Source organism: Mesoplodon bidens (assembly GCF_964165515.1).
Source record: "Mesoplodon bidens genome assembly, chromosome: 4".
In the NCBI taxonomy this organism is placed as follows: Eukaryota; Metazoa; Chordata; class Mammalia; order Artiodactyla; family Ziphiidae; genus Mesoplodon; species Mesoplodon bidens.
This window is the reverse complement of record NC_138160.1, coordinates 128,219,300-128,235,358: the sequence shown is the minus strand read 5'-3', so window position 1 is coordinate 128,235,358 and position 16,059 is coordinate 128,219,300. Positions and strand designations below refer to the sequence as shown.

The 16,059-nt window shown below is 45.8% G+C and overlaps 1 protein-coding gene across 3 annotated transcripts in view; it reads right to left on the bottom strand.

Annotated features, from left to right (window-relative positions):
* Positions 1-305: 305 nt before the first annotated feature.
* The window catches only part of ARHGEF37 (Rho guanine nucleotide exchange factor 37), a 66,875-nt gene continuing 51,121 nt past the window's right edge, over positions 306-16,059 (bottom strand). For all 3 annotated transcript variants that reach the window (XM_081233608.1, XM_081233609.1, XM_081233607.1), the window contains 4 exons: positions 14,462-14,657; positions 12,766-12,923; positions 8,234-10,029; positions 306-7,246 (listed from right to left, as the gene is read on the bottom strand). In XM_081233608.1, coding sequence (XP_081089734.1) covers positions 9,820-10,029; positions 12,766-12,923; positions 14,462-14,657 — 564 coding nt within the window. In that variant the 3' untranslated portion in view covers positions 306-7,246; positions 8,234-9,819. The remainder of the gene's footprint in view (positions 7,247-8,233; positions 10,030-12,765; positions 12,924-14,461; positions 14,658-16,059) is intronic.

Sequence of the window (16,059 nt, the reverse complement as noted above, 5' to 3'; positions counted from 1 at the left end):
CTCTGGTGGCACCTGTTATCACCCTAGCCTAACAATTAACACTGTGTTTAACTGTTGCCTTTCTGCCTCCCTCATCAAACTGTGGGCTTTCGGAGGGCAAGGCCCCGGTCTCTCTGACTTCTCACTGCATCCCCAGCAGCTAAGGCCAAATCCTGGAGGCACCAAAGATGTGCAGTAGACACTCACTAAATGAGCACATGAATAAAGGAGGTGCCATTTTTATCTATGGCAAGTATCTAGTGAACAAATGTCACACTGGGGTATCTGACCATCCAATGGTTAGAGTCACACAAATTTCAGCGGCATTTCATCTTCAAGTCCTTTATTCTCAGTAGTTGACATCAGTTATTCACCAAGCTAGACTCACCACATTAACCACGAATTTGCTCATCTTTCCTTTGATATTGTAATCTTGTCCTCATGTCTAAAACTAGGTTGGAACCCAAGAGATTAAAGAGGTCTCAGTCTGTTGCACGGAGCAAGGGGCACCCCTGTGGATCAGTCTTCACCTCCCGGAAGTCTTGTTCAATTCACAAATACCTTTGTTTGTAAGTCTAATATGTGGCAGTCCAGCATTGAAATACATAAGACACAGGGCAATGGTTCTACGTATTCGGAGGGGGAAAGGCACATTACACAGAGTCCCCTGGAGAAAATTCAGGCCATTCTCCATCTTCTCAATTATGCATTTTCTCACCCTTCAGTGACTTTTAATCTCATCTCCTAGGAGAAACCATTACCCATGTGCTACTGAATACATTGTTATTTTTCCTCATGAGATAGATTTGGTTCCAAGAATATTTCAGTTTTCTCCCTTATGCCTACAAGAATATCCAGTTTTGTTCAGGTCCCTTTTAATGGCACTTAATAAATGTACATTCTGAGACCTGACAGAACAGGCTGTCCTATTTCAAACCTCCTCTCAAGCTGCTTGTTTTTTTTTTTTATATAACTTTTTTTAAAATTAATTATTTTTGACTGCGTTGGGTCTTTGCTGCTGTGCGCAGGCTTTCTCTAGCCGTGGCGAGTGGGAGCTACTCTTCGTTGTGGTGCGCGGGCTTCTCATTGCAGTGGCTTCTCTTGTTGCAGAGCACAGGCTCTAGGCGCGTGGGCTTCAGTAGTTGTGGCACACGGGCTTAGTTGCTCCGTGGCATGTGGGATCTTCCCGGACCAGGGCTCAAACCCGTGTCCCCTGCATTGGCAGGCGGATTCTTAACCACTGTGCCATCAGGGAAGTCCCTTTTATTTTTAAATAACTTCTAAAATTATTTATTTTGGCTGCGAAGCTGCCTGTTTGAAACATCTGAGCAAGTACAAAGTTTGGATGGGGCACGTCCTAGCTAACAGCTTGTGACCATTTCCAACCCCAGGTCTATCTCGTCCACCACTGTGTGTCTAGAGCAGAGGTCCCCAACCCTGGCCACACACTAGAAATACTTGAGGAGCTCTCTGAATTCCTGAGGCTGGGCCACACCCCACACCAATTACATCAGCATCTCTGAGTGGGATCCTGCCTTCAGTCATAGTTAAAGCTGCCCCCCGTGCAAGCAGTGGGCAGCCACATTGAGAGCCCTGAGCTAGGTTTCTAGCACACCGTAGGCTCTCATTAAGTATTATGGAACCACAGTTGGATTTCCTGTTTTATTATCTGTTCCCCTGTGCTTCCTGTTTGTATCAGAACCCTGAGCAGGGAAGAGAAAGGAAAATGAGTCATGAGCATCTTGGAGAGTGAATTTGATGCTAGGAGAGGGATTGAAGGGACTGAGTTTTGCATTATGTATGCAGCCTTCACACTTTCACAAGCCCAGAGGAGGTAAGTTACAGACTGACAAAGACATGTATAGACTTGTAAAGGCTCTCCAAATACCAGAGCTAACAGTTTTAGGCACTACAGTTATAATACAGAGATGTTCCTGGAATTAAGTCTAAACTGCCACATATTTTTACACACACTCTAAGGTGGGTTGGTTCCAAAAAAATTTTTTTTCCAAAAATGTTTTATTTGTAGCTACTTGGCTAATGGTCATGGTTGTAATATATATATATTATTTTTTAAAAACATCTTTGAGTATAATTGCTTTACAATGTTGTGTTAGTTTCTGCTGTATAACAAAGTGAATCAGCTATATGTATACATACATCCCCATATCCTCTCCCTCTTATGCCTCCCTCCAACCCTCCCTATCTCACCCCTCTAGGTGGTCACAAAGCATGGAGCTGATCTCCCTGCGCTATGCAGCTGCTTCCTACTAGCTACCTATTTTACATTTGGTAGTGTATATATGTCAATGTTACTCTCTCACTTTGTCCCAGCTTACCCTTCCCCCTCCTCGTGTCCTCAGGTCCATTCTCTACGTCTGTGTCTTTATTCCTGTCCTGCCCCTAGGTTCATCAGAACCTTTTTTTTTTTTTAGATTCCATATGTATGTGTTAGCATACAGTATTTGTTTTTCTTCCTGACTTACTTCACTCTGCGTGACAGACTCTAGGTCCATCCACCTCACTACAAATAACTCAGTTTCGTTTCTTTTTATGGCTAATATTCCATTGTATATATGTGCTACATCTTCTTTACCCATTCATCTGTCAGTGGATGCTTAGGTGGCTTCCATGTCCTGGCTATTGTGAATAGAGCTGCAATGAACATTGTAGTACCTGACTCTTTTTGAATTATGGTTTTCTCAGGGTATATGCCCAGTAGTGGGTGATATGGTAGTTCTATTTTTAGTTTTTTAAGGAACCTCCATACTGTTCTCCATAGTGGCTGTATCAATTTACATTCCCACCAACAGTGCAAGAGGGTTCCCTTTTCTCCACACGCTCTCCAGCATTTACTGTTTATAGATTTTTGATCATGGCCATTCTGACCGGTGTGAGGTGATACCTCATTGTAGTTTTGATTTGCATTTCTCTAATGATTAGTGATGTTGAGCATCTTTTCATGTGTTTGTTGACAATCTGTATATCTTCTTTGGAGAAATGTCTATTTAGGTCTTCTGCCTATTTTTGGATTGGTTTTTTTTTTTTTTTTTACATTGAGCTGCATGCGCTGCTTGTATATTTTGGAGATTAATCCTTTATCAGTTGCTTCATTTGCAAATATTTTGTCCCATTCTGAGGGCTGTCTTTTCGTTTTGTTTACGGTTTCCTTTGCTGTGCAAAAGATTTTAAGTTTCAGTAGGTCCCATTTGTTTTGTTTTTATTTCCATTACTCTAGGAGGTGGGTCAAAAAGGATCTTGCTGTGTTCTGCCTATGTTTTCCTCTAAGAGTTTTATAGGGTCTGGCCTTATACTTAGTTCTTTAACCCATTTTGAGTTTATTTTTGTGTATGGTGTTAGGAAGTGTTCTAATTTCATTCTTTTACATGTAGCTGTCCAGTTTTCCCAGCATCACAGTACCATACTGTCTTGATTACTGTATCTTTGTAATACAGTCTGAAGTCTGGGAGCCTGATTCTTCCAGCTCCATTTTTCTTTCTCAAGATTGTTTTGGCTATTCGAGGTCTTTTGTGTTTCCATACAAATTGAGAAAATTTTTGTTCTAGTTCTGTGAAAAATGTCATTAGTAGTTTGATAGGGATTGCACTGAATCTGTAGATTGCTTTGGGTAGTATAGTCATTTTCACAATGTTGATTCTTCCAATCCAAGAATATGGTATATCTCTCCATCTGTTTGTATCATCTTTAATTTCTTTCATCAGTGTCTTATAGTTTTCTACATACAGGTCTTTTGTCTCCTTAGGTAGGTTTATTCCTTAGGTATTTTATTCTTTTTGTTGCAATGGCAAATGGGAATGTTTCCTTAATTTCTCTTTCAGATTTTTCATCATTAGTGTATAGGAATGCAAGAGATTTCTGTGCATTAATTTTGTATCCTGCTACTCTACAAAATTCATTGATTAGCTCTAGTAGTTTTCTGGTAGCAACTTTAGGATTCTCTATGCATAGTATCATGTCATCTGCAAACAGTGATAGTTTTACTTCTTTTCTGATTTGGATTCCTTTTATTTTTTTCTTCTCTAATTGCTGTGGCTAAAACTTCCAAAACTATGTTGAATAACAGTGGTGACAGTGGGCAACCTTGTCTTGTTGCTGATCTTAGAGGAAATGGTTTCAGTTTTTCACCATTGAGAACGATGTTGGCTGTGGGTTTGTCATATGTGGCCTTTATTATCTTGAGGTGGGTTCCCTCTATACCTACTTTCTGGAGAGTTTTTATCATAAATGGGTGTTGAATTTTGCCAAAAGCTTTTTCTGCATCTACTGAGATGATCATATGGTTTTTCTCTTTCAATGTGTTAATATGGTGTACCACATTGATTGATTTGCATATATTGAAGAATCCTTGCATTCCTGGGATAAATCCCACTTAATCATGGTGTATGATCCTTTTCATGTGCTGTTGGATTCTGTTTGCTAGTATTTTGTTGAGGACTTTTGCATCTATGTTCATCAGAGATATTGGCCTGTAGTTTTTTTTGTGTGTGACATCTTTGTCTGGTTTTGGTATCTGGGTGATGGTGGCCTTGTAGAATGAGTTTGGGAGTGTTCTTTCCTCTGCTATATTTTGGAAGAGTTTGAGAAGGATAGGTGTTAGCTCTTCTCTAAATGTTTGATAGAATTCACCTGGGAAGCCATCTGGTCCTGGACTTCTGTTTGTTGGAAGATTTTTCATCACAGTTTCAATTTCAGTGCTTGTGATTGGTTTGTTTATATTTTCTCTTTCTTCCTGGTTCAGTCTCAGAAGGCTATGCTTTCCTAAGAATTTGTCCATTTCTTCCAGGTTGTCCACTTTATTGGCGTATAGTTGCTTGTAGTAATCTCTCAAGATCCTTTGTATTTCTTCAGTGTCAGTTATTACTTCTCCTTTTTCATTTCTAATTCTGTTGATTTGAGTCTTCTCCCTTTTTTTCTTGATGAGTCTGGATAATGGTTTATCAATTTTGTTTATCTTCTCAAAGAACCACCTTTTAGTTTTATTGGTCTTTGCTATTGTTTCCTTCATTTCTTTTTCATTTATTTCTGATCTGATATTTATGATTTCTTTCCTTCTGTTAACTTTGGGGTTTTTTCATCCTTCTTTCTCTAATTGCTTTAGGTGTAAGGTTAGGTTGAGATTTTTCTTGTTTCTTGAGGTAGGATTGTATTGCTATAAACTTCCCTCTTAGAACTGCTTTTGCTGCATCCCATAGGTTTTGGGTAATCGTGTTTTCATTGTCATTTTTTCTAGGTATTTTTTTATTTCCTCTTTGATTTCTTCAGTGATCTCTTGGTTATTTAGTAGTGTATTGTTTATCCTCCATGTATTTGTATTTTGTACAGTTTTTTTCTTGTAATTGGTATCTAGTCCCATAGTGTTGTGGTTGGAAAAGATACTAGATACGATTTCAATTTTCTTAAATTTACCAAGGCTTGATTTGTGACCCAAGATATGATCTATCCTGGAGAATGTTCCATGAGCACTTGAGAAGAAAGTGTATTCTGTTGTTTTTGGATATAATGTCCTATAAATATAGATTAAGTCCATCTTGTTTAATGTGTCATTTAAAGCTTGTGTTTCCTTATTTATTTTCATTTTGGATGATCTGTCCATTGGTGAAAGTGGGGTGTTAGAAAGTCCCCTACTATGATTGTGTTACTGTCGATTTCCCCTTTTATGGCTGTTAGCATTTGCCTTATGTATTGAGGTGCTCCTAGGTTGGGTGCCTAAATATTTACAATTGTTATGTCTTCTTCTTGGGTTGATCCCTTGATCATTATGTAGTGTCCTTCTTTGTCTCTTGTAATAGTCTTTAAAGTTTATATTGTCTGATATGAGAATTGTTACTCCAGCTTTCCTTTGATTTCCATTTGCATGGAGTATCTTTTTCCATCCCCTCACCTTCACTCTGTATGTGTCCCTAGGTCTGAAGTGGGTCTCTTGTAGACAGCATATGTACAGATCTTGTTTTTGTATCCATTCAGCCAGTCTTTGTCTTTTGGTTGGAGCATTTAATCCAGTTACATTTAAGGTAATTATCGATATGTATGTTCCTGTTACCATTTTCTTAATTGTTTTGGGTTTGTTTTTGTAGGTCTTTTCCTTGTCTTGTGTTTCCTGCCTAGAGAAGTTCCTTTAGCATTTGTTGTAAAGCTGGTTTGGTGATGCTGAATTCTCTTTAACTTTTGCTCATCTGTAAAGGTTTTAATCTCTCCATCGAATCTGAATGAGATCCTTGCTGGGTAATCTTGGTTCTAGGTTTTTCCTTATCATCACTTTAAATATGTCCCACCACTCCCTTCTGGCTTGCAGAGTTTCTGCTGAAAAATCAGCCATTAACATTATAGGGATTCCCTTGTATGTTATTTGTTGCTTTGCTGTTGTTCTTGCTGCTTTTAATATTTTTTCTTTGTATTTAATTTTTGATAGTTTGATTAATATGTGTCTTGGCATGTTTCTCTTTGGGTTTATCCTGTATGGGACGCTCTGTGCTTCCTGGACTTGATTGACTATTTCCTTTCCCATGTTAGGGAAGTTTTCGACTATAATCTCTTCAAATATTTTCTCAGACCCTTTCTTTTTCTCTTCTTCTTCTGGGACCCCTACAATTCGAATGTTCATGCATTTAATGTTGTCCCAGAGGTCTCTGAGACTGTCCTCAATTCTTTCCATTCTTTTTTCTTTATTCTGCTCCCTGGCAGTTATTTCCACCATTTTATCTTCCAGCTCACTTATCCGTTCTTCTGCCTCAGTTATTCTGCTATTGATTCCTTCTAGAGTATTTTTAATTTCAGTAATTGTGTTGTTCATCACTGTTTATTTGCTCTTTAGTTCTTTTAAATCCTTGTTAAATGTTTCTTTTTTTTCTGCATTTTTTTTCTGAGATTTTGGATCATCTTTATTATCATTACTCTGAATTCGTTTTCAGGTAGGTTGCTTATTTCATCTCATTTGGTCTTGTAGGTTTTTACCTTGTTCCTTCACCTGTAACATATTTTTTTGTCATTTCTGTTTTTTTTTTTTTTTGATGGGTGGAGCTCTGTTCCTGTCTTACTGGTTGTTTGGCCTGAGACGTCCAGCACTGGAGTTTGCAGGCAGTTGGACAGAGCTATGTCTTGGTGCTGAGATGAGGTCCTCCAGGAGGCCTCACTCCAATTGATATTCCCTGGGGTCTGAGGTTCTCTGTTAGTCCAGCAGTTTGGACTCAGAGCTCCCACCACAGGAGCTCAGGCCCAACTTCCGGCCTGGGAACCAAGATCCCACAAGCTTCATGGTGTGGTAAAAAAAAAAAAGAAGAAGAAGAAAAGGAGCAGTACAAGATCAAAGAATAAAAAACAAAATAAAATTAGAAAGATAAAAAATATATTAGGAAAAATAATGAATCAACAAGGTAAAACAGAACCCCAATCTAAAAGAGGAAAAAAAAAAAGCCTTGGCTATGTGGGCAGAGTTTAGGCAGGGGTGGAACTTAGGCAGGGGTGGGGTTTAGGGTGGGTCGGGACCTAGGCAGGTAGGGGGACATTCAAGCATGGGGCAGGGCCTGTGCTTAGGATCTGCACAGAGGAGAGAGGCAACACGTGGAAAGGGGGGCCTTTGGAGTGTGGAGTTCCGGAGTTTGGGGGTAGGGCCCTGAGTGAGGGTGTGTGGGTGGGGTTTAGGCCCAGCACATTGGACGGGGTCTCTGAGTGTAGAGGTAGGGCCCTGGGTGGGGTTGTAGGGCCAGGGCTCGGGCTTTGCACGGCAGGAGGGAGGCTCCAAGGGTAGAGGATTAGGCCCGGGAGCCCAACGGGGCTCCAACTGACCACGTTCCCTTCCGTTCCTTCGTGCCCCTACCCCACCATCTCCCCCAGGGTCTCCCCCATCACAGCTGGACCCCTAACCATGGGTGGGTCCCGCTGGGTGTAGGAACTCCTCCCCTCCCTTAGCCACCCTTCAGGGGTGCTGGTCCCGGAGGTCCGGCCTTTACTTTTGCTCCCTCTTCCCTCCCTCCCACTCCCTCAGGACCCACGCGGCTGGAGGGGTCCTCGGTGGGCAGAGGATCAGGCCCAGAATCTCAGCAGGTTCCTGGGGGCCTAAGTGGGTAGGGGAAACCTGGCCATGCTCCTTTTTGATCCTCTGCCCTCCCAATGGGTCCCCAATTTCCCTCTTTGGGCATGGGATCCCTTCCCCTCCCCCAGCCGCCCCTCAGGGTGCCAGTCCCCTCCCGCCTCCACTTCTCCTCCCCCTTCACTCCCCCCACGCCCCACGTCCTACCCGGTCACTGTAGGTTCCTCCCGTCCCCTTAGATGTCCGTGGTCGCCCACTGGTGCCCGGTAGGTGCCCTAGTTGTGAGGAGACGCGAATTCCGCGTCCTCCTAGTACACCATCTTGACTCTGCCCTCTCTGTAATATATTTTTAAACGATCTGTAATTTGTTTTAAAAGTTACAATGGATCACCTTTTCTCTCTCCTGTGAATCTTGCAATTTATGTGAGCCCCAAGTTACAACCTAGAGATGATGATCCAATAGCGGCTGCACCCAAATTTGCCCCAGCGGTCAGTCTTCCTTGAACAGGAACTGTTTTGAGGGGCTTCAATTTCTAAGTTCTAGAAAGGGATGACAATAAGTTTGATCTCACCAAGTTCAAGAGTTTGTTTACCTAGATTGCAGCGTTGGGAGGGATCCTGGGTTTATGGGAAAGGATGCCACAGTGATTAATAATGTCCATCATGGCCATGGGCATGGTGAGTGGCCAGCCGATGGCTGGGGCCATCCTGAGACCACTTCCTAGACATCCTGCAATTTACATTTATATCACACTTCACGACTTGCAAGGAGCTTCCACATCCTTAGCATCATGTCATTCTCACCACAAGCCTATGAGTTAGGTCTTTATAGATGGGAAAACTGAGGTTGTGTCCTATGTCTGAGGGGCCACAGCCAACTGACATCACCTCCACTGTTGCCTCCAAGCCCTCAGCAGCCTCCTGAAACCACTGGGGGTTCCACTGGCTCCCCTTCTTCCAGAAACAGGAAACCAAGTCATTACCCACCCACCAGGCCTTTAGTTACCTGCTTCACAGAGTTTCCTCTATGACTTGCATACCCCTCTGTCTCCTAATCCAGAGAACACAGCAGCAGTGTACAACTTCTGCTAACAGCCTCACACACCCCACCTAACACACCCTCAAAAATCCCCTCTTCCCTGGAGCAGCCTCTGCATTTGCCTTAACACATTCCAGAATCGTGACTTGCTCACACCTACTCCTTGGCACAGCCAAAAGTCTCCTGGGAACCTCTCCACTGCCCCAACAAGCCCTCGTTCCCTTGCTAGAGAGGGCTCCCAGGGGTTCATCGCCCAAGATAACTCAGCTCCCAGCATGGAGAAATACAAGCTGACTGGTCGGCTGTTGTATCTCTTTATACCACAGGAAGGAAGTGAACTGCCAGGCCAGGCGGTTCTGGACTCTCCAGTGTGCCTCCATGCAACCACACGGTGCACAGGTAAAGCTCACCTGGGTGACCCACTCCCATGGGCGGGAACAGACGGGGCACAGGTAAGATTGGCCATAAGCAAGTCCTGGCCAATCAGCTGTGACCTGCCATCCCAGGTGTTGTGACTCAGGTTGGAACGCCCTCTTCATGCAGACATAATGAGCCGTCCTGGTTGGAGCCTTTCATGTCCACCCCCACGCCAGGCACTCTGCAAGGCCCACCTACCTCTTCTGGCTGCCTTCTGGGTACCCTTCACCCCACCCTGACCTGATTTCCCCATCCACCCCACCTTCTCTTTGCTTCTTTTCCCTCCCAGGGTCACAGCCTCTAAGCCTCTTGGAACATGGGCTCCAAGGAGGGCACCCTAAGAGGGAAGACTCCAGCCCCACAGAGCTGGACCTGGGGCCCTGGCCAGGAAGCTGGAAGGCACATAGCCCCTCTGTCCGTTCACTTCCACAAGGCTCCATTCTGGATTCCCCTTCTTGTCCTGGGCCTCCAGGACAGTCACCTGCTGGCCTGCCTGCAGACTCACTTCATGGCTGCTTCTGGCCACAAAGGGGTACACTGCCACCACCTGAAACACACGGGGAGTGACACAGAAATGGTCAGGGTGGGAGGACACACAAACCTGACCTAGAGAAGCTGTTTATCCTCTTCCCTCCCACCCGACTCAGTCCCCATCGCTGAGCAGTCATTGCCTCCCAAATACATCCTTTGTCCAAAGCCATTGGCTACTTCTGCCACTCCCACTGCTAATAGCTACTATGTGGCAGGCTCTTTGCCTGGTTTTGATTTTCACAATTCTATAATTCTGTTTGCCCCATTTTTCAGATAAGGAAATTGAGACTCAGAGAAGTCAAGGAACTTATTCAAAATCACAGAGCAGTGAAGCTGGCCTGTCTGACCTCAGAAGGGGTGCTCTCAGTCCACTGCTGCCATCTCACTGAGCAGGGGACTCAGCATCCCTTCCCACCACCCTCCTCAGATCAAAGGGTGTCATCTGCCCAGGCCAGTTTCCCAGCTTGGAGCAGAGACAGGAAGGAGGTTAGGTGACTTTGTTGAAAGGCAAAAAAAAAAAAAAAAAAAATTGGAGGAGAGGGCATTTGTTAGGCTGATATTTCACCTCCCTGGGCCTCATTCTCATCATCTGTGAAATGGAAGTAATGATATCCTTCCCTCCAGGTAATTGTGGGAATTTAATGAATGGATGCCTGTGCCTGGTACATAGTAAGGGCTCAACAAATGCAGGCTGTTTTCGCTATTTTTACCATGACTTTTACTACTGTGTGCCAAGGCTCAGGAACCGTCAGGGGCAAGGGGGAACTGGGATGACCTCATGTGAGTCCCACTGAGCAGCCCCATGACCAAAGAGGAAGCGGCTGCTGTGTCTGGGCAGATGGACGGCTGAGCTCACCACGTGAGCCCCTGGGCGGGTGTTCTGGGACACTACCCACACTGGCGGCCACTGAGACTGAGTTGGGTGGCCAGGCTCTCTGGAGGGATCCCTGTGGGTTCTTTGCTGATGGGTGGGTATGTCCAACAGGAGGCAGCCCTGGTGTACCACTTCTAGCTAAGGCTCCCAGCACTGGCCTGAGAGCCTTCCCAGCATGTGCCACAGCTGTACATCACAGCTTCCGCAGGCTTCTATGCAGCCCTCCTGCAGCCCACTCCAGGCTCCCCCAGCCACCCTAGCCTGCGGCATCCCCTGGCTATTCACTGCAAGCCTCTGGGCTCCCACCCCTCAGCCTGGGTCCTTTCTGTTGTTCATCCATCACCTGTGAAGCTCCTCCTTTATAACTGTGAGTGCAGCCTCCATTTACTGAGGCTCACATGTGCCAACCAGCTAACTACCTCAATCAGCCCTCACAGTGACCCCACTAAGCTTCTGCCCCGAAAAGCCTTCCCAACACTTTTTTGTTTTGAGATATAATTCACATGCATACATTCACCCTTTCAAAGTGTACAATAAAGTAGTTTTTAACATGTTCCCAAGGTTATGCCACCATCACCATTATCTAATTCCAGAACATCTTCATCATCTCAAAAAGAGACCCTAGAGCACTTAGCAGTCACTTCCCATTCCCCCTGCCCCCAGCCTCTGCCAACCACTGATCTACTTTCTGTCTCTATGCAATTGTCTATCCAGGACATTTTGTATAGAGAATCATACATTACATGGCCTTCTCTACCGAGCTACATGTGGTAGCATGTGTCGGCACTTCATTCTTTCTTATGGCTGAATAATACTTGATTGTGTGAATGTGCCACACTTTGTTAATTCCTTCATCAGTTGATGGACATGGGTTGTTTCCACTTTGGGGCTGTTATGAATAATGCTGTGACGAACATGCATGTACAAGTTTCCCATGGCTTTTTTTTTTTTGCGGTACGCGGGCCTCTCATTGTTGTGGCCTCTCTCGTTGCGGAGCACAGGCTCTGGACGCGCAGGCTCAGCGGCCATGGCTCACGGGCCCAGCCGCTCCGCGGCATGTGGGATCCTCCCGGACCGGGGCACGAACCCACATCCCCTGCATCGGCAGGCGGACTCTCAACCACTGCGCCACCAGGGAAGCCCTCCTCCCATGGCTTTTAAGGGAAGGCCGACACCCTCACCAAGGCCACAGGCCCTGCTGGCTGGCCCCGCCCACCTCTCCAGCCCACCACCCTCACCGTCCCAGCCCCACTGGCTCCACTCAGTTCCTCACTCACCCTGTCCTCCCCAGCCCTGGGCCTTTGCATTCACTGGGCATGCTTTCTGGGAAGCTCTTCCCATCCACAACCATTTATCCAATTACTTCCTAACCACCCTTCAAATCTGAGCAAAAGCATGATTCTTCTCAGAAAGACCTTCCCTGAACCTCTCCCACACCTAAGGCTCTGGCACTTAGCACTAATAGAACTGTGATTATTTATATGGTTATTTTATTAATCGCTGTTTTCCCCACCTCCCAGATTATAAATCTGAGGAAGGCAAGGGCCAAGGTTGACTTCTGCTCATCACTGCATCTCTTATCTAGCACAGTGCCTGGTGAATACTGAATAAATGAACAAATGCATGAACAAACGAATGAACGAAATAATCCCACGTGCTCTGCTAATGGGGAGTGAGGGATTAACTCCCTGCTCTTGATGTGGCAAGGACGAGAGGCTCCTTTCTCCAGGTCCCACCCTGGCCAGGACACTGGTGTGGCCACTGACCAAGGCCCTGGCCTCACAGGGTGGTAGCCCCTCTGGACAGGAGGAAAATCAAAGCCCCACTCCAGATGGCCATGGGGATGTGAACCACCCCCCCGCCCTCTTCCAGGCTCACCTGGGTCACTGCTGGGACAGAAGGGACAGGGGCCAAGGTGGGCTCTGGAGTCTGACGTTGGGAGTCCCTGTGAGGCCTCGCCTGCCCTCTGAGCTCCTCCTCACAGGGGACCACGTGGTACAGCTCCAGTTTCCCAGCTGGCACATACCCTCGATGTCCTGCAGGACACATAGAACGTTATCTGGCTGTGGATCACACTGCCCATCCCTTTCAGAGGTAGAGGAAGTCACCACCATTCATGGATGTGAATATCTCCAATACAGCTTCTTCACACTAAAATGGACCTCAAAAGGTTATCTCGGAACCTCACAAACTGCCCCACCCCCCGCACCCTGCACTCACTCTTTCTAGCTTCTGCTTGTTCACCCCAGTGACAGTGAGCTCATTCCTTGCAGAGGCAGCCCACTCCATTTGGAACAGCTCTGGCAGAGATAAAAAGTTCTTCCTTGGAATGGTATGAAAACTATTTTCCTGGTGCTGGCACCACTGGTATCCTTTCCAAGCAAGGCCACTTCCTCACCGCAGGACTGCCTTTCCCAGGAGGCAGAAATTGCCTTTCTCTTCTCCAAGTGCCCCCAGTTCTTTCTCGTGTAACAGCTACTCCAGTGGTGCTCTGGTTGCTGTCACTGTGAATGGCCATCACCTCCTGAGAGCTTGCTTGGTGCCAGAACTGGCATCTGATCACCTAGTCTTTCCATCAACTCTCGAGGTCCGTATTGTTATCTCCATTATATGGCTGAGCCAACCGAGCTCAGAGAGGCTCCATAACTCCTCCGGGATCATGCAGTTAGTACAGCGCAGAGTTGGGGCCCAAACCCGGTCCTCTTGACCCCAGGGACCTTATTTTAATCCCCATTCAGCTGTTTTTCAACTTGAGTTAGGATTTGACCCTTTCATGATTCTTGCCAGATTTGTACCATCTTCTTAATTTTTTTTATAAACGCACTTTTTAAAACTTAGTGTTAAAAAAAACCCAAAAAAACCCTTAGTGTTGTACTATATAATAATGAATAAAATCACGGGTTTCTGTGCTAGTTATATTTTTTCTAATACACATTAAAATACTGAATTAAAATAAAATGTCTGAAGGGGGAAAACTGTTGGCAGATCCCCTCCCAGTAATCCTGTGTAAACCTCATCTTGTGGGTCACATGCCCCTCTGTGGAAGACACTCTGCTGGGCCTTCTCCTCCTGGGTTCATGGTGCTCCTTGCCTCCTGCCCCGCTCCCTTCTGGGGCCCCTACGTCTAAGCAGCACACCCAGGGACATGACCAGTGCAGAGGGAACAGGATAACACCTCCCTTGTTCTGGATGTCAGACTTCTGTCCACACAGTCAGGATCTAAACGTCCCTTCTCTGCGTATCTCCATCCCTTCTCCGTCCTTCAAGGTGATGCTGAGTTCTCTCTACACAAATGATCTGTGAGGTCCCCAAGGCAGATCTTTGTCTTCCTTACACAGCACCCAGCACACAGTAGGTGCTTGGTAATGGATATTGCAATGTAAGACTGAATTTCTCTTTTTGGCATATCATGCACCACACTAAGCCGGCTGTACCCCACGCCCTCCATGTTCACCTGTGTTCATTCCCATCCTGGATTTGCACCCCTGCCCACAAGAGTGCCTATGTCTCCCCACTGGCTCCTGTTGGACAGTTTTCCCAAAGGGTTGGGAAGTGCCCATGAAGTCCCACGTACCTCCGGTGTCCACCAGCCATCGGCTGCTGTTGCCTTTGGTGTCCTTGTCTTGAAGGAGGGCTATGATGTGGCCCCGAGGCAAAGTCAGGTCCAGAGTCCCAGCCCCGCTGATGTTGCTTGTCACCTGGTACAGCTTTCCCGGGCCATACCTGCTCAGGAGAGCCTGCACCTGGCGTTCAGCCCCTGGAAGGAGTGGCTAGGAGAGAAAGGACAGAGACAGACGCAGGTGTTGGTGCTGGAGTGTTAAAGCTGGCGCCAATGTTGGCCCACGTGCTGACAGCGAGGTGTCCTGGGCCAAGCACACCTCTGCTGCCCATCGGTCCATCCCAGTCGGGGCAACCGTGTCCTCATTAATAGATGGCTGGATCAGATGAGAAACACATGCTCTTAGTATCCAAAGGCATTTCAGAAGAAACTTCTAACTTAACTTCTAAAATCCTTCTCTGGTCTAAACTTCTTGGGTTTTCTAAACTCCTAAGGCAGTTTCTGAATCTCTCCATTACAGAACTCCAGGACTGGGGCCTCAATTCTGCCCAGAGCATCAAGCTAAGCTGTCCCACAGGAAAATGCCTGACACACGTCTTTTAACCCCAATGAGCAAAACTATGAGCTTCATGTGGGCACCAGGCCTTACTCGCCTGGCATCTTAAACAGCCAGCACAGGGCCAGCACATGTAGACACATGTGTGAACAAAGAGAATGTGGTTTTTTATTCCATGTGTTTTGAGGTCACAAGTATTTATTGAGCCCCCTACCATGTACAAGGCATGGTAAGCCTTGTGAATGGTATAGTAGAAACAGATTTTCCCTGACGGAAAATGCCATCTAGTTGAAGAGAATGATTCAGTGTATTTTCAGAGCATCCAAAAATCTCCTGGCACTGCCTTTGTTTTTTCATTCACTGCTTCCAGCTAAAGTATCAACAAGAAAGGACTCAGGCGATTGTCCCCTTTTTGTAAAACAAAGAAGAAATTTAAAATGTTGGATATAGATTTATTATATATTCTCTCTCGCTAGATATATATGGATGGATATATATTCATCATATTCTATATGATTATTTCCAGGTGGAGAGGTGCTGGGTGTAGACAGGTAGGCAGAGGTGCCCTTCAGGGACATTTGGGCATGGACTCTGCCATTACCCCTACCTCCAATGGGTTCCTGAATCAGGATCAAGAACCAGGAGAACTCCAGGTTTCTAAACAGGCCCTCAAATGGAAGTGTAGAGACAGGGTAGCTCTTTTTCAGAATGGTGGTGTTAACAGGAGTATGGGGTAGCAAACGTTTGCCTTCTTTCTCAAGTCTCTGCCCCTACCTGTGCAGAGAACAGCAGTGCTCCCTGGAGGGACCGGGGAGGCCTGTAAAGATCTCACTGGGACTCTGCTGTCCTGGGTGGCCACCTCACTCCTCTGGGTTCTGTACCCATAGCCAAATAACTCAAGAATTTATAGGAGGGTGTGTGCATGTTGCAGGGGTGGGTGAGAGAAGGTGGGGAGGGTGGGGCTGGGGGGGTGTCTCCTCTCTTCCTACCAACACACCAGGACTATGATGTTCCCATTTGTTTTTTATTTTTTCTGTATCTTCTTTTTTTTTTTTTC